Raw genomic sequence first — 23,236 nt, 5'->3', positions numbered from 1 at the left:
ATTATACTTTTACTAATAGAGACTTTTTTTATCTTCTATAGACTTATATAGCTTATTTTTAGCTTTTTTTCTATTTTCTAAATCTCTTATAAGATCTGTCAGAGATAGTACTATGCATAAGTATTCCTTAATAAATCTGTAATAGAAATTTATAAAGCTGGTAAATATTAGAATCTCCTGTACTATAGTAGGCTTGGACTATAAGTCTATAGTTTTTATCTGCTCAGACTCCATTTCAATATCCTATAGTATAATAATAAATCCTAGATAACTTATATATATAGTATAGAACTTGCACTTACTCAGTTTAGTATATAACTAATACTACTATAGTTATTCCAGGACTGCCTGTATATATTATATATGCTAAGCTTCTGATATTAAATAGATAAGGATATTATCTAGATAAACTATATAGTATATATTAAGTAGGTTACTAAGAGCCTTATTAATATATACTTAAAATATTACAGATATATTAGCTAGGCCAAAAAATATTATCTAATATTTAAAATAGCTATAATAAATATAGAAAGTAGTTTTCTACTTATCTCCTGCCTTAATATAAATATAATAATATATATCTTATAGATTTAACTTAGTATAAATTATTGCTTCTACTAGATAATTTATTATTTTATTAACTAGCAGTAGTAGATAGCAGTTTTTAATTATAATTTTATTTAATCTACAGTAATCTATATATAGCTACAGGCTACTATCTTTCTTTAGTATAAATATAATAGATATTCCTACTAGGCTTTTTAAGAGTTTTATCTATTCTTTTTTAAGTATAGTAATAATATATTCTTAGAGTACTTTAAGCTTTTTTTTAGAGAGAGAGTAAATTAGCTGGTATAGTAGCTATTTTTCAGGAATTAATTTAATTATATAATTATATTCTATATATAGGAATAGTTTTCCTGCTTCTTTTTTAGAGAAGATTTCCTAAAATTCTAGGTACTTCTTTAGTATCTCTAGCTCTACTTTTTTGGTTACTGCTACTATACTAGTAGTCTATATCTTAATCTTATCTTTATAGATATTTATATAGACTATATAGATAAAGAGATCTTTCTCTACTACTTAGATTATCTCTATACTTAAAACTATTAATATAGGATTACTGCTGCAGCTATCTCTATAGATAAAATTATAGACTTACTAGTTAATTAAGGAATTTACTTTCTAAAGCTATAGATAGCTAAGAATAATATTATAGTTCTTTATATCTACTATATCTACAGTAAAAATTATCTTCTGCCTGATATTCTGGTAATCCTCTATATCTATAGTAACCCGGTATCTGCTATATAAGGGAATCTTATATCTATCTAGTGCTATAATCTTTCTAGATACTTTCTATACTATAGATAGGTTTTCTTTTATCTATATCTGGTTTATCAGAACTGCTTAGACTTTACTATTAATTAATACTTTAGTTTCTTTCTAGTCTACTAGTATATACAGCTTTATCTATATATTTATTAAGTTATTTAGTTTTTAATTAATTTTAATCTCTAGAACTGTAGCTATATTATAGTCTTAGATATCTAGTTTTTTAGTATATTAGCTACAGTTATTATTAGTTCAGATCTAGCTATATAGTAATCTCTATTCTAGTGTCTAAAATATCTATAATAATAATATTTATCTAGTAAGCTACTCTTATTATTTCTATAGCTTATTTTATTATCTATATTAGACTTCTATTCCTGTAAATTATAGTTCAGATTTAGTAATAAAGTTCTATTAAATAATAATCTTCTTCCAAGATTTCAATCCTGTTACAGGAATAATAGTATTAATATATATTAGTTAGTATACTGTTTTTCTTGATTTATCCTATAATATAGTAGACTGTCCTTAATAGTTTAGAGATATATTATAAAGTTTTTATATTTATTAAACTTATTTAGATATTTTAGTAATTCTTGTTATAGCTTTTCTAGAACTTATATCTAAAAATAATTCTTTTATTATAGTTTAGTATAAGATTCCGGAAGTTATATTTTCTATTATATAATAAATACAGTGAATTCCTGTATAGTTTAGTAGAATTATTATTTTATATTATAATATTTCTGGTTTATATTCTACTATAAATTAACAGAGTTATTTAACTACTGTAGAAGAAAGTTACAGAATTTATCTTAAGTAAAGTTATATTCCTGTTTATTAGTATATTAATTCTACAGGTATATAAGATTTACTGATAGATAGAAGATACTATCTATAATCTTTATTATATTATTTATAAAATAGTATTAATTAATAGTAAAGTAATTCTTTATACAGGCTATAAATATAGTATATTCTTTTATATTCTTTCTATAGTATTCTCCACTTATTACTAGTTAGCTAGAAGACCTGTAAAGAAAAGATATCTATACTTTCTAGACTTATATTATATTATTTCTGTTTACTTTATTTAATTCTGGTTTAGAATATAATAGTTCTATCTCTATATATTTAATTACTTCTTATAGCTTTTGCTTTTCTTGCTTAATTAAGCAGTTAAGTTCCTACTTTTACAGCTCTAGTTAAATCTGCTAATATTCTTGCTCTATAAACTGTATTTCTTTCTCTAGGGCAGGACTTGGGATTCTTATTGTTAATAGAGAGGTACTTCCTGACCCTGCTTGTGCAGTTATGTTTCTATAGGGTTATGATATTATAGCTGCGGCTATTGTTATAGGGATTGATTCTGAGATTATTAGATTATGCGGTTCCCTGGGGCTTTGGGTATTCAATCCAGTGTCTCCCGCAGGAGCTACTGCCCTGTGTGTCTGCAGTGCCATAGCAGGCTATTCAGGGATAAGGGAACCTAAGAGAGTGATCAAAATTGTTAATTACAGCTCTGAGAGCTGCAGGTAGTAGGGGAATAGTGTGCTACAGCGCTGCAGGTGGCAGGAGCAGAGGACTGGGTTTCTATTGGACGATCTACTACCATACACAGAGGTTGATCACTGGTTTCTGAAGCCATTGGGGTGCGGTAAAGATTTTACCGCAGCGGGTAGCACGTGACCCGCACGTGCTACTATATCACCCGCAGGCGCTGTAAGGTGCGCCTAACACCTAGGGACAAAACTAAAACTGTCTACAAGTAAATATCTACAGATAGATAACTAGACTAAAATTATTAATCAATATATTACTTAGTGTCTCTAACTATTTATGAATCACTATTAGAATAACTAGTCTGACTTACTATTACTTCTAGACCATACTGCTGCTGTATTAAGAAGCAAATCTACAGGTCTATTCTCTTTTACAGTGAATTGCAGTTATGAACTATAAGTGTTCTTTGATTAGCAACTCCCTGCAGACCCTGTAATACTAAAGAATCCTGACTTCTAAGAAGCTTGCCGGTGGGGGCGCCGGCTAGAAGAAGTGTAGAACTGGGTAAAGCAATATATTATTAGGGCTTAAGGATCCCAGAAGAAGCAGGCAGATTATTACTGCAGAGAGATTAATTTTGAAGTTAGGGACTGGATATATATTATAACAAAGCATTGGAATACAGGGCATCCCAATAAGAAATTAGATTAATAAACAGCAGGGAAATTCTGTATTATCAGTAAGGTGGATAATATATATAAGCTTGACTTACTGAGCTCTATTAAGATCTATCCTGTCTTTTTACTGGATAAGCTCAGAAAGGCGGACAAAGACCTGTTACCGGGACAGTTACAGAATAAGGCATTGCCAATTAAAGTTAATAGACAGGTGGAATAGAAGGTAGAGAAAGTTCTCACAGTTAAGAAGATATAGAACAAGCTATATTACCGTGTTAAATAGACCAGTCACAATAAGGATTTGAACTGGTACCCAGCGAGCAATTTCAAAAACTCTTTCTAATAGTTATAGGATTTCTACTAGCAATACCCCGAGCAGTCTGGGCCTCTATTAAGATTATAAGAATAGTTAACAGCTGTAGAGCATGATACTTTCTTAGAGGATTATCTAGATAATAACAGACCACAAGGCTGGACAAGTCAGAATAGCTGAGGACAGCCATTTCTAAAGGGGGGGTAATGTGACAGCGCAGTCACTATACAGGCTGCTGAGTTTATAGTGAATATCAGTAAGTAGTGCATGATTCTTGTTTGTTCTGTTTATATTCAAGATAGACAATATCTCAGAGCTTCGCTCGTGGGATATTCTCTTCTTCAAGCAATTCTCTCGTATTAGAGCTACCCAATAAGATCAATTTATCTACACTGGCCTGAGCCGTCACAGGCAATAGTATTTGACTCGATCATTCATTTGGCACATGAGGCTGCTAAGCATCCTCTGCTTGCGTTGTTCTCTTCCATCATGCTGGGAGGGATATTCTTGCTCTACCAGGATTTTAAGAAGACCTATGTGAAGCGGCCCTCTCATTTTCTGCCAAACTCCTTTTTGAATCACTTTCAAACCCCCAAATTTGAGGCACCATTAGTTAAAATGAGATCTGGGGAGACACATCAGGAGGTTCTGCTGCGCGGACCGGCCTTGGTATGCCACTTTCGAGTCTGTAAAACCAGGAAAGATTGCTGATCATGATGCAAAGTATCCCGACCGACCTTATAAGATCAAGCACTTTCCAAACGAGATTGTTATTCTTCCAAGCCAATACCTGAAGGACATCAGAGACAATCCCGAGCCGGCTCTTAGTCAACAAGGGCCGCATGACTTTTTTGTTGGCGATTTCACCGGGGTCACTGCCCATGAGAAGGCGACTGCAACTCTGATTTGTCAAGGTGTTGGACATCTTCTCAACCAAGTCTAAGAGATAGTGCAAGACAGGGCATTGACTGCCGTTCTGGAAGAAATTGGGCTCTGTGAGGGTCTGTTGTTCTAAAATCCTGTCTTGGTATTGAAGGACCACGGCTAATCTCTCAGTTATTAGAATAGATGGAGATGGTATTGTTTCCATGAATCATCAAAATGATCATTAAAATCTCTCAGCGCGTGTTTGTTGGCGATCGGCTATCCCAGGATCCAGATTGGGTGAGTCTTATATTTGATACTCTCTATTCTTGTGCTAAAGATCTATAGATCCAAGCTATCAAGGATTGCACTGGCGGAGCTTTCAGTGCCGTTCCTGAGCTGTGGAAATACCCCGCATTGCTTCAGGCATTGGTGGCATGGAGAATGCCACAGCTGCGTGCTATAAGAAAGCATAGGGCAAAGGCTAAGGAGTCAGTTCCAGGTGTAGGAGATTTTTGCACAATGTGTATTGCTAACGAGATACTCAAACATAGTCTCCTCTGACCTATTCTTGATGAACGACTGGAAGCCATGAAGGACCCAAAGTTCAAGCCCCCTCCAGACCTGATCCAGCTGGTAATTGACGGATCTCCAGATGGTAAAGGACGCTCTCTTGACTACCAGGTAAATGCACAGATTGGCACTGGTCATGCAGCTCTTTTCACCACCGCAGTCACCGTGTTCCACATTCTCTGTAATCTGTGTGTGCAACCGGAGTACAATCGCAAAGCTAGCAAAGATTGACTCTTTTATTCAGGAGGCCCAGCGCTTTAACAAATTTATATTAGGTAAGGCTTTTCTCAATTCACTATCAAAATTGTGTTGACTACCACTCTCAGTCAGCATTATCCGGAAGGTGGCGAAGCCGTTGATGATCGCAACAGGCGATATCTTGCCCAAGGGCACCATTTGCGGCATCGACATCCATAGTATTCATTTTCAAAAGTTCTAACTGGGGAACTCAGATGAATTCAATGGCCTCCGGTGAGATCTCCTAATCTGCATATATGAAAGAAAATTGCAGATCGCAGAACAGTTACTACAAAATGCGGCTACAACCTGGCAATGTGTAGAGGTACCAGGCAGTCACTCTTGGGGCAGATCATCTGGTATTTGGACACGGTATCCAAGCATGTCCTGGTCACTTCTTTGCCATTCACGAGGCAAAGGTAGTCGGGCCCGGATCTTATGCAATTACAATTGGTTCTTAATCAGAAAATGACAGCTACGCATAACTTGTTCATGTATGAACGCTTGATGAGGACTCTATATATAGACTATCAGACTCCAGTGATTGATCTTGAATAGGGGAGAAGGAAACCAACAAATCTTCTTGTTATTAGGGAGAGAAAGTATGTGGTTTGAATTGCTACGCACCCTGCGGGACGGGAGCACGCGGGAACACGAAAATTGAGCCAATCAGCAGGCCCAGATACCCACTGAGGGTGCAGTGCACCGAGTACCTAGGGTATAGGTACCGCACGTCCGTGGGCTAGGGCTCGGTTGACCGCGCACTAGGGAATAACAGGAGCAGAGACGGCCTGATGGACCAATCAGAGGGGCAGATAGCGGATGGGGCCATGTCATGATACGCGACACGCATAGCGGCGGACGGAGCGGAACCGGACAGGATGCGCAACATGTATTACCACGTAGGCCTGCCCAACCACGTGACGTACAGGTCATCACAATGCCCCTAATTCGGCGTGTTGTGACGTGCTCTGGGTGTGGAACCCAAGGGCATACATATACTAAATATCCTATGTATGGTAGATAGTCAATTCATGTTAATTTTTGTTATTGAATTTGATGCCCGAAATTTTAATTTTAGGAAGTTCCGAGAAGTGGTCAAGAGTAACCGGGATCCATGTTAAAAATATGAACCATGGTCACGCGAGCGACCCCATCAAAAATCCGTCTCAATAGTTACGCACTGCATCACTGTTAGGTTAGAAGGGTTCAGGGTATACAGGCCTTAATACTCCTCAAGTGTCCAATGTCGACGATCTGTCTCTCAACCGTACTGTTGCCTCACAGGCCTTACTGCAGACTTGGTCCTTTCGATTCGAGGAACGGTGCCAGGGAGAGCGCCGAATAGATCTATACCGGAGTATTGGTCTATTCGTAAGTGTTGTCAAATTATAATCAAGTAATGAGTCACGGTAATCCAAAGGTAAACACATGTAACAATGTATAATTGAAGACGAGGAACTAATAGATACATGAGGCATGGCCTGGTTAAAAAAGAAATCCAGAAATGGGTTTCGGTAAGGAACCCCCACAGGTTACAGGTCAGCAGCCCTCGTTCAAAAGGTCGGGCGCCCCGAAACTGGTCATGTGATATACCTAGCGGTGCACATGGCCAATACCGCTCATGGTTAATATTACGAGGCTTCTAAGCTTTTCAATACATGACGTATTCTATACCCACTACCATAAGCTACAAGTTTTAAGCATTTATAAACCATTTATTTAGTACTGCTTAACTATTTATTAACTGCTTACAATAATTCATAATTTATATTTCATAACCTTCTCCACCTTTCCAAGGGCTCTAGTTCTTTTTCCTCTTTTTGAATTTGTTTCTCTCGTACCTGCTCTTCTTTTTCCTTATTTTGAAGCTGTTTTTCTCGTACAAAATTGTTGGGAGACAGACATATGAGGAAAGAAGAAATGAAAAGAATTTCATTGTATAGATAACAGTATTTAAAAGGTTAGACGCCTCGTTGAGTCCGCCAAGTCCTGTGGGGCGGGCGCGTGGCTTCTGGCAAGGGGCACATGACCTGTGTACTCGGAACCCCATGGGTAAACCCATATGGGGTTTGGCTATTCAGATCCACCGATCCCTGGAGATTGTATGAGTTCGGTTTTGGTCCGAAGGATCGGGCCCATTTGTGGCCATGCCTCATAACATCAACACTCGGAACTAGGGAAGGAAGTGTTCTGCCACGCCATAATTTCTCACATACAACCTAGTTATGACTATCCCCGACATCCTGACAGATGTAGCAGGATTCCCGACGGTGCACAGAAAAGCTAACATACTCACTAAGCACAACTCTTGAGGGATTTAATATAAGCAAGTCTAATTCTTATAAAGTGGGAATTGCCTCGCTACAGGCAACCTTGACTCGGAGGGGTTTTTACTTTTTTGCGTAATATACAGGATGAGCATGGACGAACCTTGCCAGTGATGGATGATGGTGGCACTGCATTCTCTGTGACCAACATCGGATAAGTTTCCGATCCGCAACAGGTGTCAGGCAAGCCGCTTCTCCTAGCATGTGGCTCGGAATATTGTCGGCAAGACTATGTATCGACGTTTGTATTACGTTGCCACCTTGTATATTTCTAATTCTTCCCGAAAGTCAAAATATTGAAGTCTGGTTTGTCTGACAATACTGTGCCGCAGCTTAGACGTAGTGGAATATCATCTGCGAAGTGGTGTACTTGGCCATATGTAAAGGGAATACACTGGTTAGATGCAGAAGCTATGTCAATACTTTAGCATCTTGCTCTTCCACACGATCATGTTCTGGCCCTATGGAGATATTGAAGTACCTGGCCTCAATACGTGGTTAAGTCGATATTGGTAAAGAATTGGTTCATGCTCCGTCTCAGCCGCTCTCAGCTTCGATTTCCCCGGATTCGTGTTTATTGTCGGGAAGTCTTCGGAGAAAAATTGTCGGCGACCCCAGCTAAGTCCCGGTCTAACGGAGCCGTACGGCTCGGCAATTAGGTATGAGAAAACTTTGCCTGTGCCAGTTCCATACGGTTCCGTTTGTCTGACCAACGTCTTCGGGGATGGAGTGGGGGGAAGGTTTCTTGCTAAGTGGATTCGGAAACTTTGTCGCTCATCAACTACTCGATCGAGTTAGGCATTCTGGGCCGTGGTTTCCCGGTCCAACAAAAGGCTTAGGTCTGTATTTTCTGACCCCTACTTCAACTGGCTTAAACCCCGAGACCTTCCGCTCTCGCTCTGAAAGAAAACCCCCTCGGTCTCAGTTGGGGTACTGTATGTAGATGTCAAACGCATTTCGATCGTCCCATGTAGATGCTGGGCAACCATCAAGTGCTGGCATGATACGCAGCATTCCTTGTATGTATATTACTAGGTTGAAACCTACACAACGCCACAATGATATACACTAGATACACATGCAACAAACGTTCGAGGGGGGAAACAAGGCAAATCAAAGGAAAAAATCTCATTGGCGGGGACTTGGGGTTTTATGGGGTCTTGTGGGGGTCTGGGGCATGGAGGTCGGGGAATTAGAGGAAAACAATATCCCGCAAAATTTTTGGCCAAACAGCCCTTATATAGAAGACATTGGGGTCCCACCCTTCCTGGTTTTTCCCTTTCTGATCTCACGCAAGCTTTCTTATATGGTTGCTTTGACACAAAATGGGCGACGACTATGTTGAAAAGCCCGACGCCGTGGGCAAAGAGTTCATCGACGAACTTACGCCCGAGGAGCGTCAGCACGAGATCGAGGCACGCGACCTGCAGAGCCACCAGTATCTTGACAATGAATCACTGTATGACCGGGTGGCGTTCGCGCAGATACCAGTGCAAATGAAGAGTCCCCGCATGCTAGTTGTCACCTTGGGTGTGTTCGCAGCGTTTAGCGGCATGCTGAGTGGATTAGATCAGTCAGTGATCTCTGGCGCGCTGCCTGGTATCCGCAAGCACTTCATCGCATCGGGCGAGTGGGCGAGCCTGGACGACCCGAAACTGGCGACCGACATTTCCCTGATTTCTTCCCTGATGCCACTAGGCGCAATGGCTGGTGCCCTCCTCATGACGCCGCTGAATTACTACTTTGGACGCCGCAACTCTATTATCATCTCGTGTTTGTGGTACACACTAGGGGGAGGACTTTGTGCGGGTTCCCGCAGTGTGGCAATGTTGTTCGCAGGCCGATTCATCCTCGGCATCGGTATCGGAATCGAAGGCGGCTGTGTCGGTATCTATATCTCGGAGTGTGTGCCGCCAGCGGTGCGCGGTAACCTGGTGTCGGTGTACCAGCTGATGATCGCATTCGGAGAGATCATCGGATACGCTGCGGGCGGTGTATTTTTCGACGTAAAGTCAGGCAGCTGGCGCTGGATGCTCGGCTCATCCCTCTTGTTTTCAACGATCCTGCTGGTCGGTATGTGCTTCCTGCCGGAATCACCGCGTTGGCTGGCATCCAAGGGCAAGTCCGGGCGCGCATGGCAGGTGTGGAAGTCGCTGCGCGATATGGCCGACCCGAAGAGCCTGGACGAGTACATCGCGATGGAAGTGGCGGTCAAACAGGATGTCGACCAGTCCGCAGGCGAGCCATGGTACCACAGGTACCTGGAAGTGGTCAGGCATCCGCGCAACCGACGTGCGCTTGTCTACGCCACAGCGATGATCTTTTTCGGACAGATGACGGGTATCAATGCGATCATGTACAACATGTCGAACTTGATGGCCAAGATGAATTTCGACGACCGCGAGTCAGTGCTGATGTCGATGGTGGGGGGCGGCGCGCTGTTCTTGGGAACAATTCCTGCCGTGTTCACGATGGACAAGTTCGGCCGACGCGTGTGGGCACAAAATATCCTCATGTTTATCGTCGGCCTGGTGCTGGTCGGTGTCGGCTATCTATATACAAACAGTGGTGTTGACTACTTCAATGAGCACAGAGCAACTGCCTTGGGGTTGTTTTTCTCCGGCCTGGTGCTGTACATGTCGTTCTTCGGGGCGTATTCGTGCCTGACCTGGGTGGTTCCAGCGGAGAGCTTTGATTTCAACACCCGCAGCCAAGGAATGGCAATTTGCTCTGTATTCCTTTATTTGTGGTCATTCATCGTGACATACAACTTCGAGGGGATGCAGAAGGCCATGACCTACACCGGCCTGACGATCGGTTTCTTCGGCGGGCTAGCCGCGCTAGGCTTCGTTTACCAGTTGTTCTGCATGCCCGAGACGAAAGACAAGACGCTGGAGGAGATTGACGAGTTGTTTTTGATGCCGACGAGTAAGCTGGTTGCACTGAACACGAGCAATCTGGTCAAGCACTGGCGGTGGATGCTGGGCGGGATGCGACAGCCGGAGCAGATCAACACCTACAACCCCTGAGACTTGTTCTTTTCACCGGACCAATGTCCATGGTATAAAGAGCGATAAAGCTTCTCAAGAATGTAGCGGAACAGTGTGAACCAATTCACACCTGTTTGAATACCTATTATTGAATGATGGTTTATTTCTAAAGTTACCTAGAGCACCCTTGTAGCCGGGAATAAACCAGATTGAGGCTACATATTAGAAAAATTGATTCCGGTCAGAAGCCAAGTTTGATCATGAGATTGGTGGAATATCAAAAATCAAGCAAAAAGAGAGGGTCCAAAACGCTTTTGGTCAAAACACCTTGTTCCCTAGTGCGCCCTGTACCCAGCCCTCATCTCATTTTCTCGCCCGCTGATGCGTCCAATTCTTTATCTTATCTTATCTTAGCCATGTGTGGGGGGGGGGGGACCGATTCCATCATCATCATTCATTCCCGTATTTTACCGCCGCGTGCGTGCTCCTGCCTGTCTCATGTGCGTGTGTCCACAGGGCCCCCCCCCTTTCTAATCTATTCCCTTTTTCTTTTGTTCTATCCTATTCTATTCTCTATCCTACCTGCTCTCCTATTTCCACGTAGTAGTCGTGTCGTTGTAGTCGTTACGATGGTACAGTAGTACATATATATTTACTTTTTCTTCAGATAACCTCTATCACAAGAGACGCGTCTATGTGCTCTTTTCTCTCTTTTCTTTCTTTCTTTTCTTTCATTTTACATGAATCTCTGATATGGTACTTCTTTTGTCTGTACCAGCTGCCATTATGCGGTCACTCCATGGTATCTGGACCGGCATCTCCGCACCCATCATCGACAGCATCTCTGAGCCAAAATCGCGGAGCTTCGCCATGCGGCTCTCACTGAGATGCTTAAGAAACTGTGGATTGAGCCCCATAAAGAGCCCAGTCGGTTTTCCCCACCCGATAGCCTCCCATATCTCCCGGTCTATTCTGGATTGCGTTGTCCTCTCTGTCCCTATATCGGTCGGTACTTCCATACTATCCGGAAGCATATCGGTTGATCCATCCCGATGCTCAGCGACTACAGGGTCGCCGCAGCTACTATAAAAAACCTAATCTAGCGGTAACTACTGAGCATGTTAGTTACCAGTAATTTTATATTGCAGGTGCAGGTAGCTAATTCTTCTCTATCATGCCTGCAGTTCAGGCTGAGCGAGCCAAGAATACTGCCCAGATAAGTAAGGCTAAGTTTATCTAGAGCTAGATTAATCAGGAATATAAGCAAGATTAGCTTGCCTAGACAGTATAGAAACAGTATATTCCCATGGAGAAATATCTAAGTAAAGTATCTCTATAGATAGAATTAATCTGTTAGCCGGAGTACCTGCAGGGCTATAATCTTGCCTCCGTGGCCTTGCTGGGATCTATACCTGGTAGCCTTCAGGAATCACTGCTGGTGCTCTTTGTCCAGAGCGTAGAGCGGCTAATTCACCATGCCTATAATACTATCTCCAGCCACCGGACCAATAAATTTGATCAGATCCAGATCAACACGTTCTTCCGCCGGCCCGGTATGTAGAACTATCCGATTCAGATCTATCCCCGCCTGTCCACCTATCAACAATACCGGCAGATGTGACAGCGGCTGATCTGCTTCACCTACCATAGTACCCGTCTAGACCAGCAGATTATCCTACACTATCAGCTTACCACCACTCAGCTGGCAGCGCTGGACCAGATAGAGGAGTATAGTACATAGCTTCTGAGCCAGCCAACTGATAATAACCCTGAGGCGTGGCAAAAGACCAAGGTTCTTGAATATTAACTAGATCAGGCCTGTCTGGCTCTCTCCATTGCCCTGCTTAATCATTCCCTCAAGGGTGATCTTTTCAAAAGCATACTTATAGGATTTCTTGCTATTCTAGGCATTAATCCTGAATATTCTAACTTTCAGGACCCAAACTACTATACAACATATCTGTCTACACTGGTCAAGATAGCCCAGATGCTGGTAGCAAAGCAGGCAATGGAGATAGCAGATAGGAGATGGCAGCAGAGGGCAAGTTCCAAACCGCCGCCGAGCGCCAAGCCGGATACGCAAGCAATCGATAGGATGGGCAGCGATGCCAGCTTGGAGAAGACGCGGCGGAGCTCTGTTAAGAATTCCATAGTCTCATTACCGCTCATGTTGCTCCGCTCCTTAAGATCCGCTCCAGCGCAGAAGACATTGTTGTTTGTGCTGGCGATGATGACAGCTCTCACTTGGCTCTGACTTGCCTTGACGTAGACACAATCGAGCTCCCGGTCCAACTTAGGGCCGTACGACCGAAAACCTTCAAACTGTTTTGCTTACCTGTATAAGGAGTCCACAAATCATCCATTTCGAGATGTCTCAGAGTATCGGCTCTCTGTAATCATGAATTCACAAGAACCATCTGAACATATTGGCATCACGATCACTGATCCTATTATCGTGCCTCGTGCCGGATGGCGAAAGGCCTTGACACGACCGTCACCAAAAGCCGGACCAAAGTTTATTTCGTGGATATTGAACTTGAAATGGCTGGTATATATGATAGTAGACAAGGCCAAATCTTCTTGGAAGCTCAGGCGGGTGTGGCTCTCTAGACTGATTCTCTCTATAAAGGTAACCAGATCTCGAATCCTGTCGGCTGTCACGGCTTTCATGTCCGCACACAGAATATAGGCAGCGGTACAGAGACCGGTCTGCGGATCCCTGAGTGTATCAAATGGCATATCACTCTATATAATGTAGAATATATTTCCCAAGTACAGATTAGGTAGCTTAAGTACCTTACGGCAGTCAATTGATTGGGTAAATTTGGTAACAGTATCAACGGGAAGGGCTCCTGCATGATACTGAGCAACCAAAATACTTTACCAGATCAGTGCAGTAATTATATTACTAGTAGAGATCCAGCCCTTGGTATTATAAGGGAATGCAGGAGAAGCAGCCTTCTTTAGCTCTACTAGAGTATTATAACTAATATAAAAGGTTCTATAAGTCTATTCTATCCCTGTGATATTGCCGTGAGCGAATACAGAAGCTATAAAAGCAAGATAGTTCTCTATGGCACCTATTCTGGCCTTGCCTGAGACTAAGGCAGTCCAATCTGAGATCTATTTCTTATTGGTTATTTATAAAGAATGTCTGATTTCGCTTGTATAGGCTTTATAAAGATTATTAATAAAGATCTTTATATACTTAGTTACTCTGGTGCTATCAATAACAGTGTACAAAATCTACATTATAAGAATAATACTATCTTAAATAAAGTTAATATAAAAATAGTAGACCTTGACAGGATCTTGCTAGATATAGATAACTTATGGTAAAGAATAGAGCTGGTCAGTATTAAATAGATTCTGAGAAAAGTTTATCTTAGTAAGATCAGTATAGGAGATCTGATTATAGAGATCTTTTATATTAAGATAAGCATGTCTATTTAGTGATATAATCCGCAGTTAAGGATAATTGCCTTCTTCTTCTAAGTTAGATATAACAGATCCTGCAAGAAAGGGCACTCACTATATAGTGTAAAGGATTACTCCTGGGATTAGTAATTCAATACATTAGATCTTTCCACTAGGTAAAAAGATCCACTATGATCAACTCCGATCGGAGTTGATCTCCCAGGCGCGGTATATATAGTATCGCAACTTGTCATCCTGCCTTAAGCCTAAGGTTTAACCGTGACATATAGTGTGGTGCAGTGTAATATACAGTTGGTCTATAATTATCTCTTTATTTATGCTTTCTAAAAAAGTGAAATATAGCATTTATTTGGAGTATATTAGCAGATAAGTCTGATTCCAATATAATAATTTAAGGTTGAAAGGAGCACCCAAAATAGTAATAGACCCGTCTATTATTATTGCTGTTGCTGCTGTTGTTTTTGTTGTTATACAGAACTGAAGGCTCGATCTTCATAGTAGGACTCTTATAATAACTTAGCAAGCCATACAGAATACCTGAATAGTTATTTAATAGTAGTAATTGCCTATTTAGTATAAATAATATCCTCAGCCAACTTATAAGTAGATTTTGAGTTCCTAAAAGTAAATATATATATATTCAAGAGACTAATATTGCAGTTCTTTGTCAGCTTACCAGTAGGAACTTAGCTCCAGAGGCGAATATATATTTATTATTTAACTAATAGCTAACTATTCCACTATTATAGTAGATAGAGCTTAAACTAACACCATATATCTAGTATACTGTAAGATAGACTATAGTCTATAATATTAAGAAATCCTTCTGCCCTCCTTATAGCCATACTCTGAGCCAATATCTATTATCTAGCAGCCAGAAAATATAATATATTAACTATATTACTAATAGTTCTTAAGGCCAATTCCTTGTACTGAGATTCAGTCTCTAAAAATTCTGCTAACAGCAACACATATAAGGCCTTATTCATCGGTCTCTCCCGGGTCAACCAAGACATCTCGCAACGCGGCCTTTTCAACAAAATGCTCGCAACATACATCTTCCTATTCATCTTCAGCTAAGTCGTCGAGCAAATCCTACCCATGTTCGTCTCCCAACGCACTCTCTACGAGGCGCGAGAGCGTCCTGCCAAAGCCTACTCGTGGGCCTTTTTTCTCGCGGCGAATGTCATCGTTGAGTTGGCGTGGAATTTGGTGAGTCACCACCCCATACTTGCTCTCTACACTATAGCTAACCCTAAGCTCTGGTACATCTTAGCTAATGGGCCTATCTCCTTCCGCTTCTGATATTTCCCGCTGGGCCTCTACCGCAACGCCGTGCGGACGGCCTGCGCCTCTGGGTCTTCTTCGGCTTCTCTAGCGTCCTCGCCGGACCCTCCGACCTCCCGGGCTTCTGGATCTTCATGTACCGCGTGAACCCATTTACCTACGTGATCGAAAGCTTCCTTGGTACGGCCCTCGCGGGTGCGCCTGTCACCTGCACGGCGAATGAATTCGTCTACTTCGAAGCGCCAAGCAACATCATTAGGGTTTACATTAGGGTTACATTAGCCTAATGTAACCCTAATGAAGCGCCAAGCAACATCACATGTGCGGAATACATGGCGCCGTACATCATCGAGAAGGGCGGGTATCTTGTCACCTACAACAGCAGCAGCTGCAGTTTCTGCGGGACGGCTACCTCCGATGCATTCCTGGAAGGTATGAGCATGCATTTCGGGAACCGGTGGCGTGATTTCGGGCTTATGTGGGCGTTTTGTGTGTTTAATGTTGTTGCTGCGGTGGGGATGGATTGGGCTTTGCGTGTTCCGAAGCGGATGAGGTAAAAAAAGAATATCGAAGAGGAGGCAGATTATATATAGGAGAGGTGAAGGAAAGAGAAGACAAATAGCCATACCTCTCACGTCACGCCTATTGGATACTTACTATGAGTGGGGATGGGGCGAAGTATCACACAATATTGCACATATCATGTCAGGTCGCGTTAATCTACCCTGGAAATGACACATTCCTTATATAGGTAAGATAGATTAGATATCATCACATCAAGGACACTCATACCCCGCGAAAACCTGCTCCTGTGCTTCACTAAACTCCTTCATAATAGTCCCCCTCCTCACCTCTGACCTCGGCCGAATGGTACACTTGAAATCCTTCGCACACACCAAAAACCCTTCACTGTATCCAGTCTCTGGGTTAAAGTCCGGCTCAACGGCGTTTCCTTCTTCATCAGTTCCGGCCTCGATATCAAAAGCCCAAATGATCTTTGATATCGCGAGGAATAGGTTCCGCTCTGCAACGTGGATCCCCGGGCAGATACGTCGGCCTGTGCCGTAGCCGTAGTGATCGCGAGCATTGGGGTCGGAGGACCCGGCGAGCTCAGAGGCGAGCGATGTCACGCCTTTGTAGTGGTCTGGGTCAAAGACATCCGGGTTCGCGAAGCGTGTGCTGTCGTGGTGCAGGCCCCAGCCGTTAACTATCATCGTTGTGCCCTTTGGGATGAAGTAGCCGTTGATCCAGTCATCTAGGTAAAAAGTTAGTACTTCCTCGAAGTTAGACAGATAAAAACAAAGTAGATCTGTTACACACCTTCAGCGGCAGCATGCGGAAAAGCCAAGGGCACCGCAGGCCGCCATCGCATCGCCTCCTTGACCGTGGCAACGACATAGGGCAGTTTGTCGTAGTCCGCCCACACGGGCGTCCTCTGCTCGCCGACGACGGCATCAATCTCGGCCTGTGCCTTTTTCAGCACCTCCGCCCACTTTGTCATCGCATGGATGAACGCGAGAATGATCGAGCTGGATGTATCGGACCCGCCCTCCATCAGCACTCCACCGAGGAAATAAAGCTGATGCCGCGTGAGACCGATCTTGTCATTCTGGTCGAGCGCGGTATCCAGACAGCTGCCGACGCTACCTACTCTCTTCCTCCGCTCAAGCACGATATCCAAATACTCGGCATACAACTTGTTCATCTCCGCACTAACCTCCTGCGCCCTCGACCTCCAATTCCCAAATAACGTTTGGGGGATATAGTGCAAGAACCCGTAGATATCCACAGGTGGCGTATTCCCGGGCTCCATAACCTTACTCCAGGACTCCATCATCTCATACAGCCGACTCATATGTATCGTCTCGACAGAGGGGGTACGGATGCCATAGACCAAACTCATAATAATGCTATTACTAAACCGCTTCGGATGCAGCATATGCTGGTCGGGCCGGAGGCAGAAATCTCGTAGCATCTGGACCGCTTCCGCATTCTGCACGCGGATGTGTGATTTTTCGACCATGGACTCCATGAAGTACTGGTGGACGGCTTTGCGCATTGTGCGCCACAGTGGACTGTATTGCATCGCGAGGAGGTGGCTGCCGCCTGTGATGGTGTGTGCCACGAAGGAGGTCGGGCGGTTGCTGTATTTCGAGCTCCTGCGGTCGATGAGTTCCTTGACGAGTGCGCGGTCCGTCAGTACGATTGCAGTGCCTGTGCCGAGTTTCAGCGAGTAGATTCCTCCGTATGTGCGGGCCCATTCGGTGAATCTGGAATTGAGTGTTTTAGTCATATTATGTCTCTCTCTTTCTTTTTTTTTAGGGGCCCTTGAAGGATTAGGGAGAATATTGATACTTACTTGAGGTAAGCTCCCTTTGTCGGGATCTGATGCAGGTTTCCTAGGACAGGTAATGTGGGCGGTCCTATTTATGGAAATTACGACCTATCAGTCCCTATCACTGAAGCGCCAGAACATGGTACTGCCGTGAGGACGTGTCATACTTGGCGGAAGCCCTTTTTCCCTGCGGCCTTTTGTGAGCATCACCAACAAAACCCTGAGGAGAGCAATAGCAAGAACAATTGAAAGAAACTGCATGTTCAGTGTGCGTGAATGTAGCCTAGCGTAGGAAATATGTGGTCTGAAATGTAGAATAAATCAATACTGAGCCTATGTGTTCATGGACGTAGGGGCAGAACTGGGATTGTGTATAAGTAGGAGTGGATATATATCCGCAGTTCCTCCGGAAAGTGCACACTGGCCCCAGACGCCCCGGATAGTTTCCCCGGGTGAAGGGTCCGCCGTGTGGGGGCCTCTTCCAAGGTTTGGTATAACGTTACCGTCGGAGCATCTGGAGCAACTTCGGTGCAATTCAATTCAGGTCCTCGGCGTATCATTTGGCATCAAACGAGAACATCTGGACATGCAGTTGCTAGATTCTACAGAAAAGAGATATTCACTCAGGTGTCATCTAAGAATCATATAGAATACCATTGTTTGCGGTTTGCGTGTTAATAGTAGAAATCACAAAAATCAATACGTATAAGCTAGCTAAGCTCCACTCTCTACTCCAGGAATCCCTCCGGAAGATCAGGACCTATAAGATTCGTCAGCAAGAATCGAAATCTGCCATCACTTCTTTGAATGGAAAATTTACCCCAGACATGGAGATTATCCGGTGAAGCCAGAGACCGATTCACCGGATGCGTCTCATCCACCAAGTCCCCGTCGACGTAATGCTCGACAACGAACCCCGACGGATCGAACCTGGAAAAGGTACCAAGTCAGACAAAGCAACGAAACCCATTTCGACTCAACACCGCGGAGCCGGAGCAAAAGAAAAGCAAGAAGGGGCATGTACCAATAATCAAATATCTGACTCCCCATGATATGCCTACCAACCCCCCAGCAGTTTTTATACCCCTTCTCCCGCAACCAATGATGTCCCAGCAACTGGGTATCAAAGTCGTGAGTTTCAAAGGACGAGTGATGAACATGCCATTTGGGACCCTCAAAGAAGAAGAACGAGTGGTGGTCAACTAGTTCTCGACCACGGTCCAGATGGAGGAATACCGTGATGTTTTTGCCCTCTTTGGTGTGGACGAGCTGCGAATATCAGTATGTTGTGTAAGGCTGTGCAAATATTGGAGGGGGGCGTACATCGCTGGCTTTGAAGTTGAACCTGGTCGTAAAGAACTCGTACGTGCGTGCGAAATCGGTCACGCAGAGCCCAAAGTGGCCGAGTTTGTGGACCGGTGCTGGGCCTGCTCTTTCTGTCAGTATCTTCTCTCGTAGACTTGCTGAATCTGTGGTAAACATACCGGGTCTGAATCTCTGCGTGCTATTCCCCGGTCGATGCTTCTCTGTAGGCTGCAACCACTAGTTAGCTACGAACATGCCACGCAACCCCAACATCATCTTTTAATGAAGAGCACAGCATACATAATTATACCGCAACTGCGGCAACCCTAGTCCACAAGGGGTCGGCATTCATAGAAGTATGGAGTGAAGTGGAGCTGACGGCGGCCGCAGATTGGCGGAGCGGGTTAGGGTTTTTTCCCGATCAAGTATCATGGATTGAAGCACTTTAAGTATGATGCTAACTCAATCATAAGGCTGATCTGGTTGAAATTAATATAGATTAGAGATCACTACTGAAATTTATAGTTAGCAAATTTTTAGATCAAAATCCTATGGTTTACAGTAGTAGTAATGGATTAAAGTGGTCTATAGTATTCTATTTAAAGTTTATTAGGGTAAGACCTAACTGGCTGTAGATTTCTGTTAATTATCTATAATCATGTCCAGTAATATCAGTAGCTCCAGTAGAACCTATCCAGGTTATATTTTTATTCCAGACTAGATTTATCCAGCAAGAGAATAATAGATATAATATAGTATTGATTTACTAGTTAATACAGTAAATCCAGTATTATTATTTCTATTTTATATTATACCTGTAATGGCGTCTATTGTTTCAGATTCTGTATTTAAAGATAATCAGTTAACTGTATTCTATATTAAATCAGGGGTAATAATATCCTGTATTAAGATATATATTTTATATTACTTATTTTTAATTCTATTGACTTTCTATTTTATTTTCTATTATCTATTTTCTATACAGGATCTATATTAATATTGTCTATAGAATACCTAATATTTCAGAAGCTGAATAGATTATCTATAATTATTTATAAAACATATCAGTATGGTATATAGTCTAATAAGATTATATACTATATCAAAAGTACAGTCTACAGTAAGAAACATGCTGAGGCGGTCTAGATCCAGTATATAATCTAGTAGTAGAAGAATATTATCCTATATATAAAGAATATTAAAATTCTCTATCAGATTAATCAGGTATTTCCTAAACTATCTATATATCTAGATAGGTTATTATATTACTATAATTATTCCGGCTATCAGTATATTAGACAGAGCTTAAAGAGTATATATAATTACTAGCAGACAGTCTATAGATAGTCCTAGCATATCTGAGAGAACTAAATAATATATAAGCAGTAATAATCCTAGAAAATAGAGCTATAGCAGTTATATATTATTATAATATACTAGTAGATATTCCTGTCCTGTAAAGGATCCTATTATATCTATATATATAGAGGCCATAAGGAAGAACTGTATATTCCTGTATATATAAAGCAGATAGACCAGGTGATCCAGTAGATAACTGCAGTATAGAAGATAATGAAGATCTAGACCAGTTTAACTAGAACTGGAGAGATCTGTGATGCCAACTTATGGTTACAGGTGACTAGATAGACCCAGTATTTACAGGAGTTCACTATCTCCAGCAATTTCAAGATATTACATGCCATGGTAGCTACCCTGTTACCTAATATAGATAATCCTGTGGAGCAGGACATATAGCAGATATAGGCAGCCATAGAAGATATAGTATATAAGAGCCAGTAGACCATGTAGTATACCAGACAAGCTATCTAGATTAAAGCAGTGTAGTCTGAGAAGAGCCAGATCCTATATTATTTATTGCTAGTATATATAGATATAGACAGTATGGCCAAGTATATCTAGCTATAGCAGTAAATATTGGTATTTATTATCTGTATCCAGATACTGTATATAGAGAAGAGTCCACTATATAGTATAATACTATAATAGCAGAAGAAATAGCAGCAGCTATAGTAAATAGCTACTGCAGGTTTCCTTACTGAGAAAGAGAAATAGAAGAGAGATTCCGGGAAGGATAATCCTGAATATAAGCAGTAAATAATAAGTAATATAGAGTAGATATATTTAGAGTTTTATATTAAGCTAATAAACCAGATATACTATATCTAGAAGTATAAGAGTATACTGGTATATACTATAGCTATACTGGGCTAAGAGAAGTTTAGCTAGCAGGATCCCAAGAGCTATCTGCTAATTTTATCCTAGATAATTAAGATTGCCTGGTTTATAATTATCCAGAAGGTATTATAGCTGGATCCTGATATACTGGCAATTATTGAGATATGGCAGAAGCTATAGAATTGTACTAAATAGATATTACACAGTGCTATAGCTATAGATAATATTAAGGCTAATTCTGTATATAATAATAGAATAAAGAATAAATATAAATCTCTATTATCCCTATTAATATTATCTATACAGTATAGAGATTCTATATCCTGGATCCAGTAAAGCCAGAATCTATCCCGCAAGACATTCCAGGAGCAGATAATATAAATAGTTAGCCAGTTAATAGTCTGCAGTATATATATACTGATAGAGATATTGTAGGATTAGTAGATATATAGATTGTATATCTATTATAATACCACAATCCCTGGATATGTAATATAGATATAACTGGACTGATTGTTATATAAATATATCCAGTTTACTATAGGCAATTTCCAGGGATTTATATATGGATTAACTAGGGTCATCCAGCAGATATTATGCCGGGAATTAATATTTAATAAGACCTCTACTATTCTGTGGTACATGTTATACAATAATCCTATATAGAGTACTGTGGGATAGAGCTTTTTGCAGGATTAATATATCTAATAGCTGGTAGAGGGCCCACAGTGGATCATGGAGCAGGTCTGGGCTAAGCCTGACATGCAGGCACATTTTATTTACTGCTGCCAGTCTATACAGTTCCAGCTGCAGTTAGTCATGCAGTATTTATAGTAGATAGCCTGATTCAGGAAGAAATTGGCTATGCTTATATATATTATGGGCAGGCAGCCTAGCTGGATCCTGGAGTTATTAAGCTTACAGTATATCAATACAGAGACTAACTAGCAGTATAATATATTTATTAAGAATAGTATAGTTATATTAGTATCAGTATATTATAAGAGATTTTATACCAGTAATAATATTAAGGTTATCAGTTAATATATGCTATAGAAAGTCAGTAAGCTGATTATATAATATTTATAATTAATATTACTATTTATCCAGTAATTAGAGATATGGTATTATTATCTAATATTATCTATATCTCTATCTATACTGTTATCTGTCTCCCTGTTAGTATTAATAACTAAATCTCTAGTATTAATATCAGTATCCCTACCAGCAGTAATATCTGAATCTCTAGTATCAATATCAGTAATTCCAGTATTAATATTAGTTTCTCTGCCAGTATTAATATCTAAAGTCCCAGTATTAATATCTGTATTTATTTAAGGCCCTGATCCCGGCATATACTGGGCATAGATATCCAAACAGTTCCACAAGATATTAAAGTACAAGACCAAGATATAGTTACAGTATATAGTCAATATCCAGATATACTAGAAGATTATTATCAGGATTAGCTGGCAGTAAATATAGTCCAGCAGTGTATTTCCCAGTAATATATAAGAGAAAAAAGTCCCTAAGATTCTGCCTAAGTATAATATAGACAAGGACTAATGGATAAAGACTATTGTGGATAAGCAGGCTATATATTTTCCCTACACAGTAGAGTTAATATATATACAGAATATTATAAAGCATCCCGGGACTACTGCCCAGCACTGGGCTATATTTCAGTTATTCAGTACAGATTAGCATTGATTTTTGGGATTTACTATAGACAGGGCCTCTGTTAAGGCAGCCGGTAAATAGAAGCAGTCCCTGTGGGAGGATAAGACTGACCAGGGCTGGATTATACAGCAGTACCAGTTGAATACTATGGATATAACAGCCATATTGCA

General features: G+C 41.4%; 7 protein-coding genes across 7 annotated transcripts; 5 read left to right on the top strand and 2 right to left on the bottom strand.

Moving 5' to 3' along the window:
* Positions 1-4,932: 4,932 nt before the first annotated feature.
* On the top strand, positions 4,933-5,259 carry BDW43DRAFT_317230 (uncharacterized protein; the record flags this gene model as incomplete). Its single annotated transcript, XM_032048490.1, has 3 exons — positions 4,933-4,995; positions 5,044-5,186; positions 5,250-5,259. 3 exons carry the CDS (start codon positions 4,933-4,935, stop codon positions 5,257-5,259), a joined length of 216 nt encoding a protein of 71 aa, XP_031893852.1.
* A 27-nt stretch (positions 5,260-5,286) lies between these two features.
* Positions 5,287-5,707, top strand: BDW43DRAFT_317229 (uncharacterized protein; the record flags this gene model as incomplete). Its single annotated transcript, XM_032048489.1, has 3 exons — positions 5,287-5,460; positions 5,513-5,543; positions 5,595-5,707. The coding sequence occupies 3 exons, from the start codon at positions 5,287-5,289 to the stop codon at positions 5,705-5,707; spliced, it is 318 nt and encodes a 105-aa protein (XP_031893851.1).
* A 3,283-nt stretch (positions 5,708-8,990) lies between these two features.
* BDW43DRAFT_22821 (general substrate transporter) lies at positions 8,991-10,975 on the top strand. The gene has a single exon (XM_032039491.1). The coding sequence runs from the start codon at positions 9,161-9,163 to the stop codon at positions 10,862-10,864; it is 1,704 nt and encodes a 567-aa protein (XP_031893850.1). The 5' UTR covers positions 8,991-9,160; the 3' UTR covers positions 10,865-10,975.
* BDW43DRAFT_22839 (uncharacterized protein) lies at positions 10,795-11,511 on the top strand. Its single transcript, XM_032039496.1, has one exon. It carries the CDS (start codon positions 11,086-11,088, stop codon positions 11,464-11,466), a length of 381 nt encoding a protein of 126 aa, XP_031893849.1. The 5' UTR covers positions 10,795-11,085; the 3' UTR covers positions 11,467-11,511.
* Positions 11,248-12,290, top strand: BDW43DRAFT_295138 (uncharacterized protein). The gene has a single exon (XM_032044032.1). It carries the CDS (start codon positions 11,713-11,715, stop codon positions 11,866-11,868), a length of 156 nt encoding a protein of 51 aa, XP_031893848.1. The 5' UTR covers positions 11,248-11,712; the 3' UTR covers positions 11,869-12,290.
* A 3,532-nt stretch (positions 12,291-15,822) lies between these two features.
* BDW43DRAFT_295135 (uncharacterized protein) lies at positions 15,823-16,229 on the bottom strand. The gene has a single exon (XM_032044031.1). It carries the CDS (start codon positions 16,174-16,176, stop codon positions 15,829-15,831), a length of 348 nt encoding a protein of 115 aa, XP_031893847.1. The 5' UTR covers positions 16,177-16,229; the 3' UTR covers positions 15,823-15,828.
* Positions 16,230-16,326: 97 nt separating this feature from the next.
* BDW43DRAFT_318013 (cytochrome P450) lies at positions 16,327-19,538 on the bottom strand (the record flags this gene model as incomplete). Its single annotated transcript, XM_032048624.1, has 9 exons — positions 16,327-16,805; positions 16,871-17,820; positions 17,910-17,973; positions 18,053-18,079; positions 18,706-18,815; positions 18,910-19,154; positions 19,209-19,312; positions 19,370-19,418; positions 19,491-19,538. 9 exons carry the CDS (start codon positions 19,536-19,538, stop codon positions 16,327-16,329), a joined length of 2,076 nt encoding a protein of 691 aa, XP_031893846.1.
* Between the last annotated feature and the right edge of the window lie 3,698 nt (positions 19,539-23,236).

The sequence above is a fragment of the Aspergillus alliaceus genome (assembly GCF_009176365.1).
Source record: "Aspergillus alliaceus strain CBS 536.65 unplaced genomic scaffold BDW43scaffold_105, whole genome shotgun sequence".
In the NCBI taxonomy this organism is placed as follows: Eukaryota; Fungi; Ascomycota; class Eurotiomycetes; order Eurotiales; family Aspergillaceae; genus Aspergillus; species Aspergillus alliaceus.
Note: the sequence above shows the minus strand (reverse complement) of the source record. Positions and strands in the feature narration are given on the sequence as shown.

Bases quoted from the DNA above. Each gene is read 5' to 3' on its own strand.
- BDW43DRAFT_22821 (XM_032039491.1), top strand. From the start codon at position 9,161: ATGGGCGACGACTATGTTGAAAAGCCCGACGCCGTGGGCAAAGAGTTC.
- BDW43DRAFT_22839 (XM_032039496.1), top strand. From the start codon at position 11,086: ATGAGATTGGTGGAATATCAAAAATCAAGCAAAAAGAGAGGGTCCAAA.
- BDW43DRAFT_295138 (XM_032044032.1), top strand. From the start codon at position 11,713: ATGCTTAAGAAACTGTGGATTGAGCCCCATAAAGAGCCCAGTCGGTTT.
- BDW43DRAFT_295135 (XM_032044031.1), bottom strand. From the start codon at position 16,176: ATGGCTATTTGTCTTCTCTTTCCTTCACCTCTCCTATATATAATCTGC.